At 47.8% G+C, this 17,963-nt stretch overlaps 1 protein-coding gene across 5 annotated transcripts in view; it reads left to right on the top strand.

Annotated features, from left to right (window-relative positions):
- The window catches only part of zzz3 (zinc finger, ZZ-type containing 3), a 167,523-nt gene that overhangs the window by 48,001 nt on the left and 101,559 nt on the right, over positions 1 to 17,963 (top strand). For all 5 annotated transcript variants that reach the window (XM_072510410.1, XM_072510411.1, XM_072510409.1 and 2 more), the window contains one exon: positions 4,017 to 5,560. In XM_072510410.1, the coding sequence (XP_072366511.1) occupies positions 4,080 to 5,560 (1,481 nt within the window). In that variant the 5' untranslated portion in view covers positions 4,017 to 4,079. The remainder of the gene's footprint in view (positions 1 to 4,016; positions 5,561 to 17,963) is intronic.

Genomic DNA, 17,963 nt, shown 5'->3' on the forward strand with positions numbered 1-17,963 from the left:
AAAGATAATAGAATGTTATTGTTTATTGCAAGGGGAATTGATAACAGAAGTAGGGAGGTTATGCCTCAACTATACAGGACATTGGTGAGACCACATCTGGAGTATTGTGTACAGTTATAGTCGTCTTATTTAAGGAAGGATGTAAATGTGTTGGAAGAAGTTCAGAGGGTTTCCTGGACTAATACCTGACATGGGTAGGCTTGCATCCACTGGAATTTAGAAGATTGAGGTAATCTGATCGAAACATGCAAAATCCGGAGGGGTCTTGACAAGGTAGATTTAGAGAGGATGTTTCCTCTTGTGGGAGAATCTACTGCTTGGGGCCAGTATTTAAAAAGAAGGGGTCGCCCATGTAGGACAGAAATGAGGGGAATTTCTTTCTCTGAAGTTGCGTCTTTGGAACTCACTTCCTTCAAAGGCAGTGGAAACAGAGGGTGGGATTCTCTGATCCTGAGGCTAAGTGTTGACGCCATCGTAAACACCGTCGCGTTTTACGACTGCGTCAGCAGGCCCCTAGGAGCAGCGATCCTGCGCCGCACAGGGGGCCAGCACAGCACTGGAGCGACTCACTCAGCTCCAGCTGCCGATACTGGCGTCAGAACGGACGCTGTGGGCACAGGCGCTATATGGCTGGCGCGTGATCGCGCATGCGCGCTACGGCCGCCACGAAATTGCGCATGTATGCTAGTTGCCGGGCAACATGGCGTAGAGCTACAGGGGCCCGGCGCGGGGAACATAGGCCCCCACCAGGAGAAGCCCGTCCGTCGATCGGTAGGCCCCGATCGCGGGCCAGGCCACAGTGGAGGCCGCCTCCCGCAGGATGAACGGCGAGGTCCTGCTGGGTAGGACCACACGTGAACGGCGCTGGCGGGACTCGGCAGCCACTCGGCCCATCGCGCGCGGAGAATTGCCGGGGGGGGGGCGGGGGGGAGGCGCGTAGAGCGGCCCTTGGCGCCGATTCTCAGGCACCAGAGGAGCGGCGGCGGAGCGTAAATCCCCCCGGCCCGGCGATTCTCCGACCCGGCCCGGGGTTGGAGAATTCCGCCCAGAATCTTTCGATATTTTTACGGCAGAGGTAGATAGATTCTTGCTGAGCAATGGGGTGAAAAGTTACAGGCGGTAGGTGGGAATGTGGAGTTGAGGTTACAATCGGATCAGCCATGATCGTTTGGAATGAGAGAGCAGTTCAAGGAACCGAGTGGCCTACTCCTGTTCATAATTCGAATGTTGTTCAATAAAATTTGGTGACAGTTCCCCCAAAACAGCAGTTTTTTGTTTGGTTGTATACCAGTCACTGATGCTTATTTTTTAGCTTTTTCAAGTTTCAACAATATTCTGCAAGTGCGACAGTCATCCAGCTGGACCATTTCAACCTTTGCTTGACAGTTCTACCACTTAGTCTGAAGATCAAGCCATGTTGGGCTGTTGATTCAATGTGGTCCTAACCTCTGGAGCAACAACCAGATGCTCCTCTGGGGTGGTGAGATTGTACTATGAGGAGTCTGGACTTGTATTCTCTAGAGAGTAGAAGAGATGAGTGGTGATCTTATTGAAGCATACAAAATTCTTACAAGACTTCACAAGGGTAGATGCAGAAAGGACACTGCCTGATTTTGTATGTGTACGTGCATGCATGTGGAATCTCAATCACTGCTTATGTTCAAGACTGAGATTGATGGATTTCTAGATATTAAATATATCAAGGGAAAATATTGAGGTAGAATGCACATTCTGCGTGGGTTTCCTCCGGTGCTCCGATTTCCTACCACAGTCCAAAAATGTGCAGGTTAGGTGGATTGGCCATGATAAATTGTCCTTCGTGTCCAACAGTTAAGTGGGGTTACGGGGATAGGGCTGAGATTGGGTCTGTGTAGGGTGGTTTTTCAAATGGTCGGTGCAGACACGATGGGCCAAATGCCCTCATTCTGTACTGTAGGGATTCTATGATTCTATATAATGGTGGAGCAGGCTGGAGGGGCTGAATGGCCTACTCCTATTTACCATGTTCCTAATGAGGTGTTTAAGCCTCATGTCAAGGCAATGCTAAACATCATAGGCACTGTTTGCATCCAGACGCTGAATCAAATTGAATTAATTGCTGTGTAAAGGGTGATTAGTTACAGTAATAAAATGAATAATAAATTGCAGAAAGAATTCTGTTGGCCTTTGTGTCATTAAATAGGGTGTTTTCATCATTGCTGTATTTATGATGGAAATTTAAATAACATCAGAGATTGTGAATGGCTAATGTTTGTTACATTGGACTCTGCTCTTAAGGTTTTTTTTCTTCCGTGTTTCTGCATCAGTTGAGAAAATACTGATGAGCCTTGGTATTTGGAGGCTCTTCATGGGGTCATCTGTTCCTCCATTCTACAGAAACAGATTTTAGTTATGTATTGTAGTTTTTAATCTGTTGTCATTCATATTGACTGGCAGCCATTAAATGCAGTGCATACAGAGCTACTTGAAAACATAGCAACATACCTTCATAGTGTGAGTTTGACCTGGAGCCAAGTGTTGAATTAAGTGAGAGTCTTGGGCACTATGATAAGTGCTTTCAGCTAATGAAGTCTTTTTGAAGTCCAGTGTAATGTATGAGCGCTACAGCCACTTTATGTGCAATGAACTCACAGATATAATGAGCAGATATTTAAGCAGTGGTTGAGGAATATCTTTTGACCAGAATTCCTGGAGAGCTCCCCTGATTTGAATAATGTTGAGGGTTTCGTTTAGTTCATCTGAGAGAGCAGATAGGGCCTCCACATTGATTTCCCTTCACAAAAGCAGCGCATCCGCAGTTCTGCATTTCCTTCGTGCTGCAAAACTCTAGTCGCTGAAGTGGGATTTGAATGCACAACCGTCTGAGTATCTTAAAATCAGCCAAGCATTGTCTATTGGCTCCTGCTATAAAGTGTAGCTATGGGAGGGAAAGTTGGATCAGAATAGTTTCAAGTGGTCGAAACCCATGGTCAAAGACCCTGAAAATCCTCACGTGATAATGGCTACCATGGCAAATTCCTGGAGAATGATTGGCACTTGTGGTGCAACAAGAAGTCAATGCCTTCAGTTGTAATGAATTCCTCCATCTTCTCCTTCTCTGTCTCCTTCTCCTCCATTCAATGAGCCGAGTGGCCTCCTGCATTGTGGGGTTTCTATGGATTCTATGCCACATTGACAGGATGTGGTGTGGGTTGATGGGAAGGCCTGGAAAAGCAAACAGGGCGGAAAGTATTCCGGAAGGCATTAATCATCGCACTCCATGATTTCCTGTCTCCGAGTAATCGTATCAGTCCTTGAAACCTCACCAATCATCCCCACACCAGCTAGCTATGTTGTTCTTTCCCTTACTCTTGATCTGTAGCCAGTGATCTCCACCTTTCCTTGCACCCACATAACAGGTCCTGAGTTTGTCCACTAATCTTATTTCTTGACTTGTGCTGTTTAAAAGGCATCTGATTAGCTTAATCTTTTCCAACTAATTTACAGCACATCTATGAAAACATTGCTGCAATTACAGCTCCCCTTTTCTTTCCTCCGTGTTCAAGGTCCAGTTACAAGTTTATACAATTCACTTATACTATGTCCATATATAATGCTCAGTCATGTTGTATGTTTGGCTGCAATTTAATTTGACAGTTGTACATTTGTACCATAGACGTTTACCCTGTTGTGTTGTTACTGTGTCAGACTTTTGCTCGATCAATCTAAATAATGACACTTTCCTGCTCTCCCAGTGTATCCTGTGCTGATGCTCTTGCTTCAAACATTTAACTTCCCTTTAAAAAGTTTAATCGTTGTTTCCACAACGACTTCCTGTAACAAACGCAAAGCAGAACATGCACCAACAGCTCTCCTCTTACAATAGCAATCCTTCAAATAACAAAATAGTGAATAGCTGAAAGCAGGGTTAAACTGTGCCACACATGGCAAAAGTCAAATTGTAGTTAGAAGAAATCTGTGTATAATTTCATTTTCTGCATTGAGCCTAACTTTCTCTCTCTTTTTGTATTCTCAAGGTTTTCTTCACTTGATACTCATGAGGGAATCATGATGGTGATATCTTAGGGATCTGCCATAGTATGGCTGCTTTTCGATCCCAGCGTGTTACAAGATCGTCAGTCGGCTCAAATGGTTTGGATGAAAATTTCTGCGGGCGGACCTTGAGGAATCGCAGCATAGTTCACCCAGACGATTCCTCCCCTTTCCCTCAGTTGAGATCGCGGTCACCAAAAAAGAAACAAGACACTGTACCGCAACAGAAGGGCATAAACGGTGGGAAGGTTGCTGAATGCAAACAGCACCCCGCTCGCGAGCCCTGGGCGAGTCCTAGAAAAAGGGGACTGTCCTGTTCTGAGAAGGACAATCACGAGAAAAGGCCTTTGGACATTTGTGACCCGATACTGCCCGTCTTTAAACGGGTAAAGCGATGCTCCCGCTTGGAGCCTGCAGACGGCCCAGAGGATGCATCGTCGCTTGTTAAAAACGAAAAGGCGTCACTCGAGCGAAAAGGCTCGACTGCAATCAACGATGGGGACTTGTCACAGCTCAAGCGTGCCCGGCGCTTTCTTTTACTGGATGACTGTGATAAAAGGGAGATCAAAAAGGTGAAAGAGTTGGACGGTGGACGTGGCGACTCGCCTCTGCTGAAAGAGGTGTCCACTCACCAGGCTGCCAATGGGATCAATGAGAAAAATGCTGCTGCTGCTCTGGAGGGCATTCATTGTGAACCTCTTGATTTGAACAGTAAACCAAAATGTGTTGATGTTGATACATGTGCATCCGTTTTACCAACAGAAACTGAAAATCACAATTCAGGTGGCCGCTCGCTGCTGCTTAACGGCAATAAGGTGGCTACTGTCTCAGAGCCTGATGTGCCTTCTACAGATTCGGAGTGGGAAGATGACAGGACAATAAGTGACTGCCACTCTGTGTCACAACAATCTACCACAATTCCAGCAACTGAAAACCCATTGCAAATCAGGGAATCTGAGGAAGAGGTTGACGTTGTGGGATACAGTTTGTTTCAGTCAAAGGAACAGTGTTTTGAAAATGCCAGTTGCAGTATCAATGCTGCTCAGGATGTTGAACAGATCTCAGGGGTGCCTGATTCTTCTGCTGTCCCAGACTCTGAACCTGGTCCCTTGCTTGAACCTCAAGAACACAGATATGCACTGAGAACTTCGCCCAGAAGGGCTACAGTTAACAAGTGCAGCTCTCAAAAGATGAGCTCACCCAACAGGGACAATGGGCAGATGGAAGACAAGTCTCTCAGTCTTAATGAATGTGAAAAGACTGGAGGGCCAGCGGTGGCTGCAGAAAGCGAGCACTGTGCAAAATTGGAAGAGGACGACTCTCGGACTAAGGGAGAGTTGCCCCAGGACAGGGCTGGTGAATGTTTCAGTGGTAATGTGCCCAACTCGCCTGTACAGCTTGGCTTGGACAGAGGGCACTTGTCCACGGACAGGGAGAGCAGCAGTCAACAATCTAGAGAAGAGGAGGAGGAAGAACCCGATGTATACTACTTTGAATCAGATCATGTGGCACTGAAACACAACAAAGAGTATGTGTAACCATGGTAACCATGACATATGTTTTTTTTTGTTCCTTTTTTTAAAAAACAATGTCTGGTTTTATCTATTTTCAAAGTACCTGCTTCTCTCCCTCTCATTTCGCAATCTACCTCAAAGGTCAGCTGTCCTGAGTAAGTACTGGAAGAGCAAAACCTAGTTGGGGTGCTGTACAGAGCATTACCAATTGTTTGCTTGTCACAAGGCTTTATTATTCCGGTTGGTAGGTTCAGTAGGAAAAATAGGACGGCAGATTATTATTTCAAGAGGAGTAAATTGGGAGAGGTGTATACTCAGCGAGACCTTGGTGTCCTCGTGCATCAGTCGCTGAAAGTAAGCGCACAGGTACAGCAGGCTGTGAAGAAGGCAAATGGTATGTTGGCCTTTGCAGTGAGAGGATTTGAGTACAGGGATAGGGATATTTTACTGTAATTGTATAGGGCTTTGGTGAGGCCACACCTGGAGAATGGTGTGCAGTTTTGCAGTCCTTATTTGAGGCAGGATGTTCTTGCTGTGGTGGGAGTGCAGCGAAAGTTTACCAGGCTGATTCCTGGGCTATCATGTGAGGAAAGACTAAGTCAGTTAGGATTACATTCATTGGAGTTTGAAGAGTGAGAGGTAATCTCATAGAAAGTTATAAAATTCTTTTTTTTTAAAATATAAACATTTTATTGAGGTTTATTTTTGGTTTGACAGTAACAACAAAAAAAGAATGTACAATCAATAAAAATAGTGCAAAAGCCGTCTTCCTCCCTTACAGGTCCCACCTTTATTAACCCCCTACTCTGAACTAAACTACACCCCCCCCCCCTTTGCTGACGATTAATTTCCCGTCAAGAAGTCAACGAACGGTTGTCACCTCCCGGCGAACCCTAACATTGACCCTCTCAAGGCGAACTTGATTTTCTCCAAACAGAGAAAGCTAGCCATGTCAGATAGCCAGGCCTCCGACTTTGGGGGCTTTGAGTCCCTCCACACTAATAATATCCGTCTCCGGGCTACCAGGGAAGCAAAGGCCAGAACGTCTACCTCTTTTTCCTCCTAGATTCCCGGATCTTCCGACGCCCTGAAAATCGCCACCTCTGGACTCGGTGCCACCCTTGTTTTTAACACCGTGGACATGACATCTGCGAACCCCTGCCAGTATCCCCTAAGCTTTGGACATGTCTCGAACATGTGGGCATGGTTCGCTGGCCCCCTCGCACACTTTGCACACCCATCTTCTGCCCCAAAGAACCTGCTCATCCAGGCCACTGTCATGTGGTGAATGACCTTGAACTGTATCAGGCTGAGCCTGGCACATACTCAATCTCTATCTCGTCCTCTATCTCTCCTCCCAACTCCTCTTCCCACTTGCGCTTCAGCTCCTCAGTCTGTGTCTCCTCTGACCCCATAAGTTCCTTGTAAATGTCAGAGACCCTCCCTTATCCCACCCACACTCTGGAAACTACCCTGTCCTGTATCCCCCTTGGTGGTAGGAGCAAGAAGGTTGAAACCTGCCTACGTAAGAACCTGCAGGTATCTGAATTTGTTTCTCCTCACCAATCCAAATTTCTCCACCAGCTCTCTCAAGTTAGGAAAGCTCCCCATTATAAACATATCCCCCATCCTCTCAATCCCTGCTCTCTGCCATTTCCGAAACCCCCCCCCCCCCCCCCCCCCCCCCCCCCCCCCCCCCCGTCAATCCTTCCCGGGGCAATCTGGTGATTATTACAGATTGGAGACCAAGCCGATGCTCCCTCTGCTCCCATATGCCTCCTCCATTGTCCCCAGACTCTCGGGGCCGCCACCACCATGGGGCTGGTGGAGTACCGTGCCCAGTGGGAATGGCAGAGGCGCTGTTATCAATGCCCCTAAGCTGGTGCCCTTACATGAAGCCGCCTCCATACGCTCCCATGCCGACCCCCCCCCCCCCACCACCCACTTCCTGATCATGGCTATATTCGGCGGCCAATAGTAGTTACTGAAGTTTGTCAGCTCCAGCCCGCCCTCTCCCCGACTCCGCTCAAGTATCCCCCTCTTTACTCGTGGGGTCTTGCCTGCCCATACAAAGCCAGTGATCACTTTGTTGACCCGTTTAAAAAAGGACCGCAGAATAAAGATGGGGAGACACTGAAACACAAACAGGAATCTCGGGAGGACCGTCATCTTCACCGTCTGCACCCTCCCAGCTAGTGACAACGGGAGCACGTCCCACCTGCGAAAATCGTCCTTCATGTGGTCTACTGGTCGGGCCAGATTTAGTTTGTGCAGTCGTTCCCATTCCTGCGCCACTTGGATGCCTAGATACCAAAGGCTTCCCCCTACCACTCTAAACGGCAGTTCCCCCAGTCGCCTCTCCTGTCCCCTCACCTGGACCGCAAACATCTCACTTTTTCCCATATTTAGCTTATACCCCAAAAACCGGCCAAATCCCCCCCCCCCCCCCCCCCCCCCCCCCCCCCCCGGACCGGCCCCTTGAGGCTCTCCATGCAATTGCCAGCGGCTCTATGGCTAACACGAGCAGCAGTGGGGAGGGGGGCATCCCTGTCTCGTCCCCCGATGCAGCCTAAAATAGTCTGATGTTGTCCGATTCGTCTGTAAGCTCGCCACAGATGCCTGTTACAGCAACCTGACATAGTCAATAAAGCCCTGCCCAAATCCAAGCCGCTCCAGTACCTCCCACAGATATTTCCATTCTACTCTATCAAAGGCCTTCTCTGCGACCATTGCGACCACTACCTCCACCTCCCTAACTTCCGGGAACATCATGATCACGTTTAATAGCCTTTTTACATTGGCCACCAACTGCCTTCCCTGAACAAACCCCCGTCTGGTCCTCCCCAATAAAGTCCAGAACACAATCCTCAATCCTAGAGGACAAAATTTTGGCCAGCAGTTTGGCGTCCACATTCAATAGAGATATCGGCCTATAGGACCCACACAGCTCCGAGTTCTTGCCCCGCTTCAGGATCATAAAAATCGTGGCCTGTGACATCGTCGGGTGGAAGCACCCCTCTCTCCCTTGCCTCATTGAATGTCCTCATCAACAACGGCCCCAATATCCCAGAGAACATTTTGTAGAACTCCACTGGGTACCCGTCCGGCCCCGGGGCTTTACCTGACTGCATGGCCTTCAACCCCTCTGCTATCTCTTCGATCCCGATCGGGGCCACCAACCCTTCTACCAGCTTCCCGCCCATCTTCGGGAAATTCAGCCCCCTAGGAAGTGCCTCATCCCCTCCGGCCCCGTTGGGAGTTCCGACTCCTACAACCTACTGTAAAACTGCTTAAATGCTTTATTCACCCCCGCTGAGTCTCCAACCAGGTTCCCATCTCCATCCTTTACTTTCCCTATCTCCCTGGCTGCCTCCCTCTTTCTAAGCTGCTGTGCAAACATTCTGCTGGCCTTCTCTCCATGCTCATAAATCGCCCCCCTCGCCTTTCTCAGCTGCTCCACTGCCCTCCCTGTGGTTAACAAGCCAAACTCTGCCTGTAGCCTCTGCCGTTCCCTTAAAAGCCCTGCCTCTGGGGTCTCCGCATACCTCCTGTTGACCTGTAATATCTCCTTTATCAGTCGGTCCGTCTCTGCCTGTGGGCCCGTATCGAGATCAGCTCCCCTCTAACCACCGCCTTCAATGCATCCCAGACCACTGCTGCCGAAATTTCCCCCGTGTCGTTGACTTCCAGGTAGTTCTTAATACATTTCCTCAGCTGCCTGCACACCTCATCGTCAGCTAAAAGTCACATGTCCAGCCTCCAGTGCGGGCGCTGGTTACTGTCTACTAACCTGTACGTCAACCCAGTGCGGGGCATGGTCAGAGATTGTGATTGCCAAATACCCCGTGTCCACCACCCCCGTCAGTAAAGTCCCGCTCAGAATAAAGAAATCAATCCGGGAGTACACTTTATGCACATGAGAGTAGAAGGAGAACTCCTTCACCCTCGGCTGACCAAATCTCCATTGGTCCCTCCCCCCCCATCATCACCTCCATGAACCCTTTTAGTTCCTTTGCCATTGCTGGCACCCTGCCCGTTTGAGCTTGACTGGTCTAAACCTGGGTCAATAATTGTGTTGAAGTCCCCTCCCATGACCAACGTATGCGAATCCAGGTCCGATATCTTCCCCAGCATCCTCTTTATAAACTCCAAATCGTCCCAATTTGGCACATTCACATTTACTAGTACCACCTGCACCCCTTCCAATTTCCCATTGACCATAATGTACCGGCCTCCCACATCCGAAACTATTCTTCCCGCCTCATACACCACCCGCTTGTTGATCAGGATCGCAACCCCTCTCGTCTTCGAGTCCAGTCCCGAGTGAAAAACCTGTCCGACCCAACCTTTCCTTAATCTAATCTGGTCAGCTAATCTGAGGTGCGTCTCCTCAGCATTACCACGTCCGCCTTCAGTCCTCTCAAATGTGTGAGAACACGTTCCCTCTTGAACGGCCCATTAAGCCCTCGTACATTCCAGGTGACCCTCCCCCCCCCCCCCAACCGCCGATCAGCCATCACCTTTCTCGGGCCAGTCTCCAGCCCGTGCCTCCACCGGCTCGCCTCCAGGCAGCCTCCGCCCCCGACCTCTCTGTCCTTCAGCAACAGTCCCTCCCTCGTAAGCAGAACATTTCCCTCCCCCCACTCTTTGTAACAGCACAATGTAAATAAACCCCTTTGATAAGCCTGCTCACCCCCCAACTATGCTTCTGTGAGTTAGCCCGCCCAGCTAGCTTGGTGGCCCCCACCCCTGGCGCCAGACATTCTCCCACCTATTGTTTCCTCCCCACATATACGCACATATTCAGATGACAAACAATCCCAACACAATTGCCCGACAGAAAATCAAACCCGCTAAACAAAGAAAAGATCAAGCAAGAGATCCAGCATCTAAACAAACACACCTCCATCCCCCAACAATGAAATGTAAACTTTAACTCACTCAGCTCTGCAACTAGCCCCAAAGCAATACAGAAGGCATTACAAATAGCGTCCACAAAACATGAACGTTGCAGCAAAGTTCAAAAGTTCTCAGTCCGCCACCAGTCCTTTCCTTTCTGCGAAGTCCAGCGTTTCCTCAGGTGACTCGAAATAAAAATGTTGCTCCTCGTACGTGACCCAAAGATGGGTCGGATACAGCAGTCTGAACTTCACCTTTTTCTTAAAAAGGGTCGACCTGATCTGGTTAAACCCCGCTCTTCTCCTGGCCACCTCCACACTCCGGTCCTTATAGATCCGCAGGATACTGTTCTCCCATTTACAGCTCCGTGTCTGCTTGGCCCACTGTAAAATACGCTCCTTATCCAAATACCTGTGGAATCTCGCCACCATTGCCCTCTGAGGGGGTCTCCCATTCACGGCTTCCTCGCGAGCGCTCTGAGCCCTGTCCACCTCCAAGGGTGGAGAATACCCCATCCCCCAGCAGCTTCTCGAACATGCCCGCTATGTATGCCCCAGCGTCTGTGTCTTCGGACCCTTCTAGGAGCCCAACGAGTAGGGGAGTCTAAAACTAGAGGGCATAGGTTTAAGGTGAGAGGGGAGAGATTCAGAAGGGCCCAGAGGGGCAATTTCTTCACTCAGAGGGTAGTGAGTGTCTGGAATGGGCTGCCAGAGGTAGTAGTAGAAGCGGGTACAATTGTGTCTTTCAAAAAGCATTTAGATGGTTACATGGGTAAGATGGGTATAGAGGGTTATGGGCCAAGTGCGGGCAAGTGGGACTAGCTTAATGGTAAAAAACTGGGCGGCATGGACTGGTTGGGCCGAAGGGCCTGTTTCCATGCTGTAAACTTCTATGATTCTATGATCCTCGAGTTCTGCCGGCGGAACCTATTCTCTAGGTCATAAGACATAAGACATAGAAGCGGAAGTAAGACCATTCGGCCCATCGAGTCCACTCCACCATTCAATCATGGCTGATTTCAACTCCATTTACCCGCTCTCTCTCCATAGCCCTTAATTCCTCGAAAAATCAAGAATTTATCAACTTCTGTCTTAGACACTCAATGTCCCGGCCTCCACAGCCCTCTGTGGCAATGAATTCCACAGACCCACCACACTCTGGCTGAAGAAATTTCTCCTCATCTCTGTTCTAAAGTGACTCCCTTTTATTCTAAGGCTGTGCCCCCGGGTCCTAGACTCCCCTGCTAATGGAAACAACTTCCCTACGTCCACCCTATCTAAGCCACTCATTATCTTGTAAGTTTCTATTAGATCTCCCTTCAACCTCCTAAACTCCAATGAATATAATCTCAGGATCCTCAGACGTTCATCGTATGTTAGGCCTATCATTCCTGGGATCAAGCGTGTGTATCTCCGCTGGACCCGCTCCAGTGCCAGTATGTCCTTTCTGAGGTGTGGGGCCCAAAATTGCTCACAGTATTCTAAATGGGGCCTAACTAATGCTTTATAAAGCTTCAGAAGTACATCCCTGCTTTTATATTCCAAGCCTCTTGAGATAAATGACAACATTGCATTTGCTTTCTTAATTACGGACTCAACCTGCAAGTTTACCTTTAGAGAATCCTGGACTAGGACTCCCAAGTCCCTTTGCACTTCAGCATTATGAATTTTGTCACCGTTTAGAAAATAGTCCACGCCTCTATTCTTTTTTCCAAAGTGCAAGACCTCACACTTGCCCACGTTGAATTTCATCAGCCATTTCTTGGACCACTCTCCTAAACTGTCTAAATCTTTCTGCAGCCTCCCCACCTCCTCCATACTACCTGCCCCTCCACCTATCTTTGTATCATTGGCAAACTTAGCCAGAATGCCCCCAGTCCCGTCATCTAGATCGTTAATATATAAAGAGAACAGCTGTGGCCCCAACACTGAACCCTGCGGGACACCACTCGTCACCGGTTGCCATTCCGAAAAAGAACCTTTTATCCCAACTTTCTGCCTGACAGCCAATCGTCAATCCATGTTAGTACCTTGCCTCGAATACCATGGGCCCTTATTTTACTCAGCAGTCTCCCGTGAGGCACCTTATCAAAGGCCTTTTGGAAGTCAAGATAGATAACATCCATTGGCTCTCCTTGGTCTAACCTATTTGTTATCTCTTCAAAGAACTCCAACAGGTTTGTCAGGCACGACCTCCCCTTACTAAATCCATGCTGACTTGTCCTAATCCGACCCTGCACTTCCAAGAATTTAGAAATCTCATCCTTAACAATGGATTCTAGAATCTTGCCAACAACCGAGGTTAGGCTAATTGGCCTATAATTTTCCATCTTTTTCCTTGTTCCCTTCTTGAACAGGGGGGTTACAACAGCGATTTTCCAATCCTCTGGGACTTTCCCTGACTCCAGTGACTTTTGAAAGATCATAACTAACGCCTCCACTATTTCTTCAGCTATCTCCTTTAGAACTCTAGGATGTAGCCCATCTGGGCCCGGAGATATATCAATTTTTAGACCTCTTAGTTTCTCTAGCACTTTCTCCTTTGTGATGGCTGCCATATTCAACTCTGCCCCCGACTCTCCTGAATTGTTGGGATATTACTCATGTCTTCTACTGTGAAGACTTATTTAGTTCCTCAGCTATTTCCTTGTCTCCCATCACTAGATTACCAGCGTCATTTTGGAGCGGCACAATGTCTACTTTTGCCTCCTGTTTGTTTTTAATGTATTTAAAGAAACTTTTACTATCATTCCTAATGTTACTGGCTAGCCTACCTTCATATTTGATCCTCTCTTTCCTTATTTCTCTCTTTGTTATCCTCTGTTTGTTTTTGTAGCCTTCCCAATCTTCTGACTTCCCACTACTCTTTGCCACGTTATAGGCTTTCTCTTTTGCTTTGATGCATTCCCTAACTTCCTTTGTCAGCCATAGCTGCCTAATCCCCCCTCTGATAACCTTTCTTTTCTTTGGGATGAATCTCTGTACTGTGTCCTCAATTATTCCCAGAAACACCTGCCATTGCTGTTCTACTGTCTTTCCCACTAGGCTCTGCTCCCAGTCGATTTTCGTCAGTTCCTCCCTCATGCCCCTGCAGTTACCTTTATTTAACTGTAACACCTTTACATCTGATTCTACGTTCTTTCTTTCAAATTGGAGATTGAATTCTACCATATTATGATCACTGCCTCCTAAGTGCTCCCTTACTTTAAGACCTTTAATCAAGTCTGGCTCATTACATAACACTAAGTCCAGAATGGCCTGTTCCCTCGTGGGCTCCAACACAAGCTGTTCCAAAAAGCCCTCCTGTAAACATTCAATGAATTCCCTTTCCTTGGGTCCACTGGCAGCATTATTTACCCAGTCCACCTGCATATTGAAGTCCCCCATGATCACTGTGACCTTGCCTTTCTGACATGCATTTTCTATTTCGTGGTGCATTTTGTGCCCCTGGTCCTGACCACTGTTAGGAGGCCTGTACATAACTCCCATTATGGTTTTTTTGCCTTTGTGGTTCCTCAACTCTACCCACACAGACTCCACCTCATCTGACCCTATGTCGTTTAATGCTATTGATTTAATTTCATTCCTAACTAACAAGACAACCCCGCCCCCTCTGCCCACCTCTCTGTCTTTTTGATAGGTTGTGAATCCCTGGATGTTTAAATGCCAGTCCTGAACCCCCTGCACCCACGTCTCTGTGATGCCTACCACATCATACCTGCCAGTCACAATCTGGGCCACAAGCTCATCTACCTTGTTCCGTACACTGCCGCATTTAAATATAGCACCTTTAATTCTCTATTGACCGTCCCTTTTTGTTTTCTTAGTGTAATGGACCTTGGTTTACTGAGCCTTTCCATACACTGTGTCATATTTTGTGGGATGGGGACTATCGTAACCTCTCCTGAGTTCTGTCTTTTCGTGCTTTTTTGTATTCCTAAGCAGCTACGCTTCCCACTGATTACTTCACCTCTTGGTTCCCTGACTCCCCCCCCCCCCCCCCCCCCCCCCAAAATCTCTAGTTTAAAGTCCTATTGACCACCCTATTTACTCTTTTTGACAGAACACTGGTCCCAGCTCGGTTCAGGTGGAGACCATCCCAACGGTATAGGTCCCCCCTGTCCCAAAACTGATGCCAGTGTCCCATGAAGGTCCTCCACCTTCTCCAGGAGCCTTTTCTGCTGGTCTCTCAGCACGGTAGTATGGTGGTTAGCACAATTGCTTCACAGCTCCAGGGTCCAGGTTCGATTCCCGGCTTGGGTCACTGTCTGTGCGGAGCCTGCACGTTCTCCCCGTGTGTGCGTGGGTTTCCTCCGGGTGCTCCTGTTTCCTCCCACAGTCCAAAGATGTGCAGGCTAGGTGGATTGGCCATGTTAAATTGCCCTTAGTGTCCAAAATTGCCCTTAGTGTCGGGTGGGGTTACTGGGTTATGGGGATAGCGTGTGGGCTTGGGTAGGGTGCTCTTTCAAAGAGCTGGTGCAGACTCGATGGGTTGAATGGCCTCCTTCTGCACTGTAAATTCTATGATTCTATGATTCTATGATCCCCACCTCCAACTCCACCGCAGTTTGATGTTCCTCCTAGTCAGCCAGCGCCGTCTCTACTTTCTGGACCGCCTGATCTTGGGCATTCAATCTAAGCTCCAGTCGCGCAATTGACTCTTTAATTGGGTCCAAGCAGTCCCGCTTCTGCTTGGCGAAGCCCTCCTGGATAACTTGCATCAGCTGCCCCGTTGACCGATGGGTCGACAAACCAGAGATCCGGTCATCCGCCATGCTTTCTCCCACTGTAACTTCAGCCCAAGCCTTCCCTGTCCGTCTGTTTCTGCCTTTGCGAGCACTTCTAGTCCTCTCCATGCACCGATGTGGGAATTCAGTACACAATTGCCTCTATCATTGATTTTTCAAATCAAGTCTGGTAAAAAATCAGGGAAAAAGATCCAAAAGTCTGACCTGAGCGGGAGCCACCAAATGTGCGACTTACTCCTTCATAGCCGCCACCGGAAGTTAAAACTTATCAAATTCTAACAGGATTAGACAGGGTAGATTCAGAAAAAATGTTCCCGATGGTGGGGGAGTCCAAAACTAGGGGTCATAGTTTGAGGATAAGGGGTAAACCTTTTAGGACTGAGGTAATTTCTTCACCCAGAAAGGGATCATCTGTGGAATTCACTACCAGAAAAAGTAGTTGAGGCCAAAACATGCAATTTCATGAAGGAATTGGATATAGCACTTGGGACTAAGGGGAGCAAGGGGTATGGTGGGAGGGGGAGGGGGGGTTGGGATCAGGGTGTTGAACTTGATGATCAGCCATGATCATAATGAATACCGGAGCAATTCGAAGGGCCGAATGGCCTCCTTCTATCTTCCATGTATGTTTCTATGTATTCCTACCGTTTACAACCGACAGGTTAATGTCAGAGCCATTTGACCATCATATGAGGTTAGAACTTGAAGATTGAGTTTGTGCAGATTGTAGGGTAACATAGCCCTATTGAGAGCAGCATGAAGTGCAGTAGCATGTTAATGCCAAAGGTGTGGAACCATTTAAAAGCTGAGAACATGCTTTACAATAATTTACTGCAGGTAACCCATCTTCGCATCCACCCGATGGGTTGTTTTTAAAAGGAGAGTCTGTAACCGTGGCTATTATTACATAGATCAGGATGTATTTATGAATGGAGATTACTGAATGACAGTGGGGAACCGGTTTTCCTTGGTTTTTAGTGTGACAAATGCCCTTTTGTATTAGTATATTCAGACTGGAATGCTGAAGGTCCCCAGATTCATTAGTATGGACCAAAGTACATAATAGCATTCCAGTATTATTCCTTTGATTTGTACTTTAAACAAATTATTTTTCTCAAGCTCTACTACATAATTAGGCATTAGTTTACAGAATTTGAGAGTTTGTTGGTAAAAAAGTGATGCTTTGAGTAAATCAATGGAAAAATAAATGCCTAGTCTGTTTTTAAGGATTTAACACGTCAGTAATGGCTAATTTGGAATGGTTGTGTTTACACTGAGCCAATGCATTTAGGTAGAGGATTTCACTTAGCTTGTCAACAGCCAGCAATGCAGCCAATGCCTCGTGGTACCCTGATGTAGGTGCTGCACTGGAAGGAAGGATTTGCACTTGTATTGTGCTGTTCAGTCCCAAAGCGCCTTAGAGGTTATGAAATTCTTTTTGAAGTGTTGTCACTGTCATTGTGTAGGAATTGCGACAGTTACTTGGTGCACAGTGTAAACCGCAGCGGAATAATGATGGGACGATCTTCATTTGGGATGTTAGTTCAGGGTTTAAGATTTGGCCTGGACACTGGGGAGAATTCTCCCTGTAACATTTGTGCCATGGGATCTTTTATGTCCACTTTAGATGGCTTCCACTTAACGTCACATCCAAAAGATGATGCGTCCAACAGTTTAAATTCAGAGTTTTAGAAACAGGGAAAACTTTATCAGACTCTTGGGGGAGATTTAATTATGGAGGAGACTGAATGCAGATTTGATATATTTCCAAGTCCGGGTGGTATGTGACTCCAGTTGATGGTGTTCCCAGGAATCTTGCTGCTCTTGTCCTTCTAGATGGTAGTGGTCTTGGTTTGGAGGATGCTGCCTAAGGAACCTTGGTGAGTTCCTGCAGTCACACAGCATGATGGAGGGTATCCTCCATGTGAAGACGGGACTTCACCTCTGCAAGGACTGTGAGGTGGACATTCGTACCGATACTGCCATGGATAGATACACATGCGGCAGGCAGCTGGCGAAGATAAGATCAAGTATGTTTTTTCCTATTATTAGTTCCCTTGCCACCTGCTGCAGACCCAGTCTAGCAGCTACGTCCTTTAGGACCCAACCAGGTTGGTCAGTAGTGGTACTACTGAGCCACTCGGTGATGGACATTGAAGCCCTGCACCCAGAGTACCTTGTGTGCCCTTGCCACCCTCAGTGCTTCCTCCAAGTGGTGTTCAACATGGAGTACTGATTCATCAGCTGATGGTGGCTGGTACGTGGTAATTGGGAGGTTTCCTTACCTGTGTTGACCTGGTGAGACTTCACGGGGTCCAGGTTCGATGTTGAGGACTCCCAGGGCAATTCCCTCCCGACTGTGCCACTACCTTTGCTGGGTCCATCCTGCCAATGAGTCAGGACATACTGAGGAATAATGATTTTTAAAAATAAATTTAGAGCACCTAATTCTTTTTTTTCAATAAAGGGGCAATTTAGTGTGGCCAATTCACCGACCCTGCACACCGTTTTGGGCTGTGGGAGTGAGATCCACGAAGACACGGGGAGAATGTGCAAACTCCACACGGACAGTGACCCGGGGCCATGATTGGTCCCGGGTCCTCGGCGCCGTGAGGCAGCAGTGCTAACATTACACCACCTTGCTGCCCCACTGAGGAATAATGATGGTGATATCTGGGCCAGTATCCATGAGCTACGCTTCCGTGAATATGATTATACCAGTCTATTGCTTGACTAGTCTGAGACAGCTCTCCCAACCTTTGCATAAGCCC

Source organism: Scyliorhinus torazame, chromosome 7 (assembly GCF_047496885.1).
Source record: "Scyliorhinus torazame isolate Kashiwa2021f chromosome 7, sScyTor2.1, whole genome shotgun sequence".
NCBI lineage: Eukaryota > Metazoa > Chordata > Chondrichthyes > Carcharhiniformes > Scyliorhinidae > Scyliorhinus > Scyliorhinus torazame.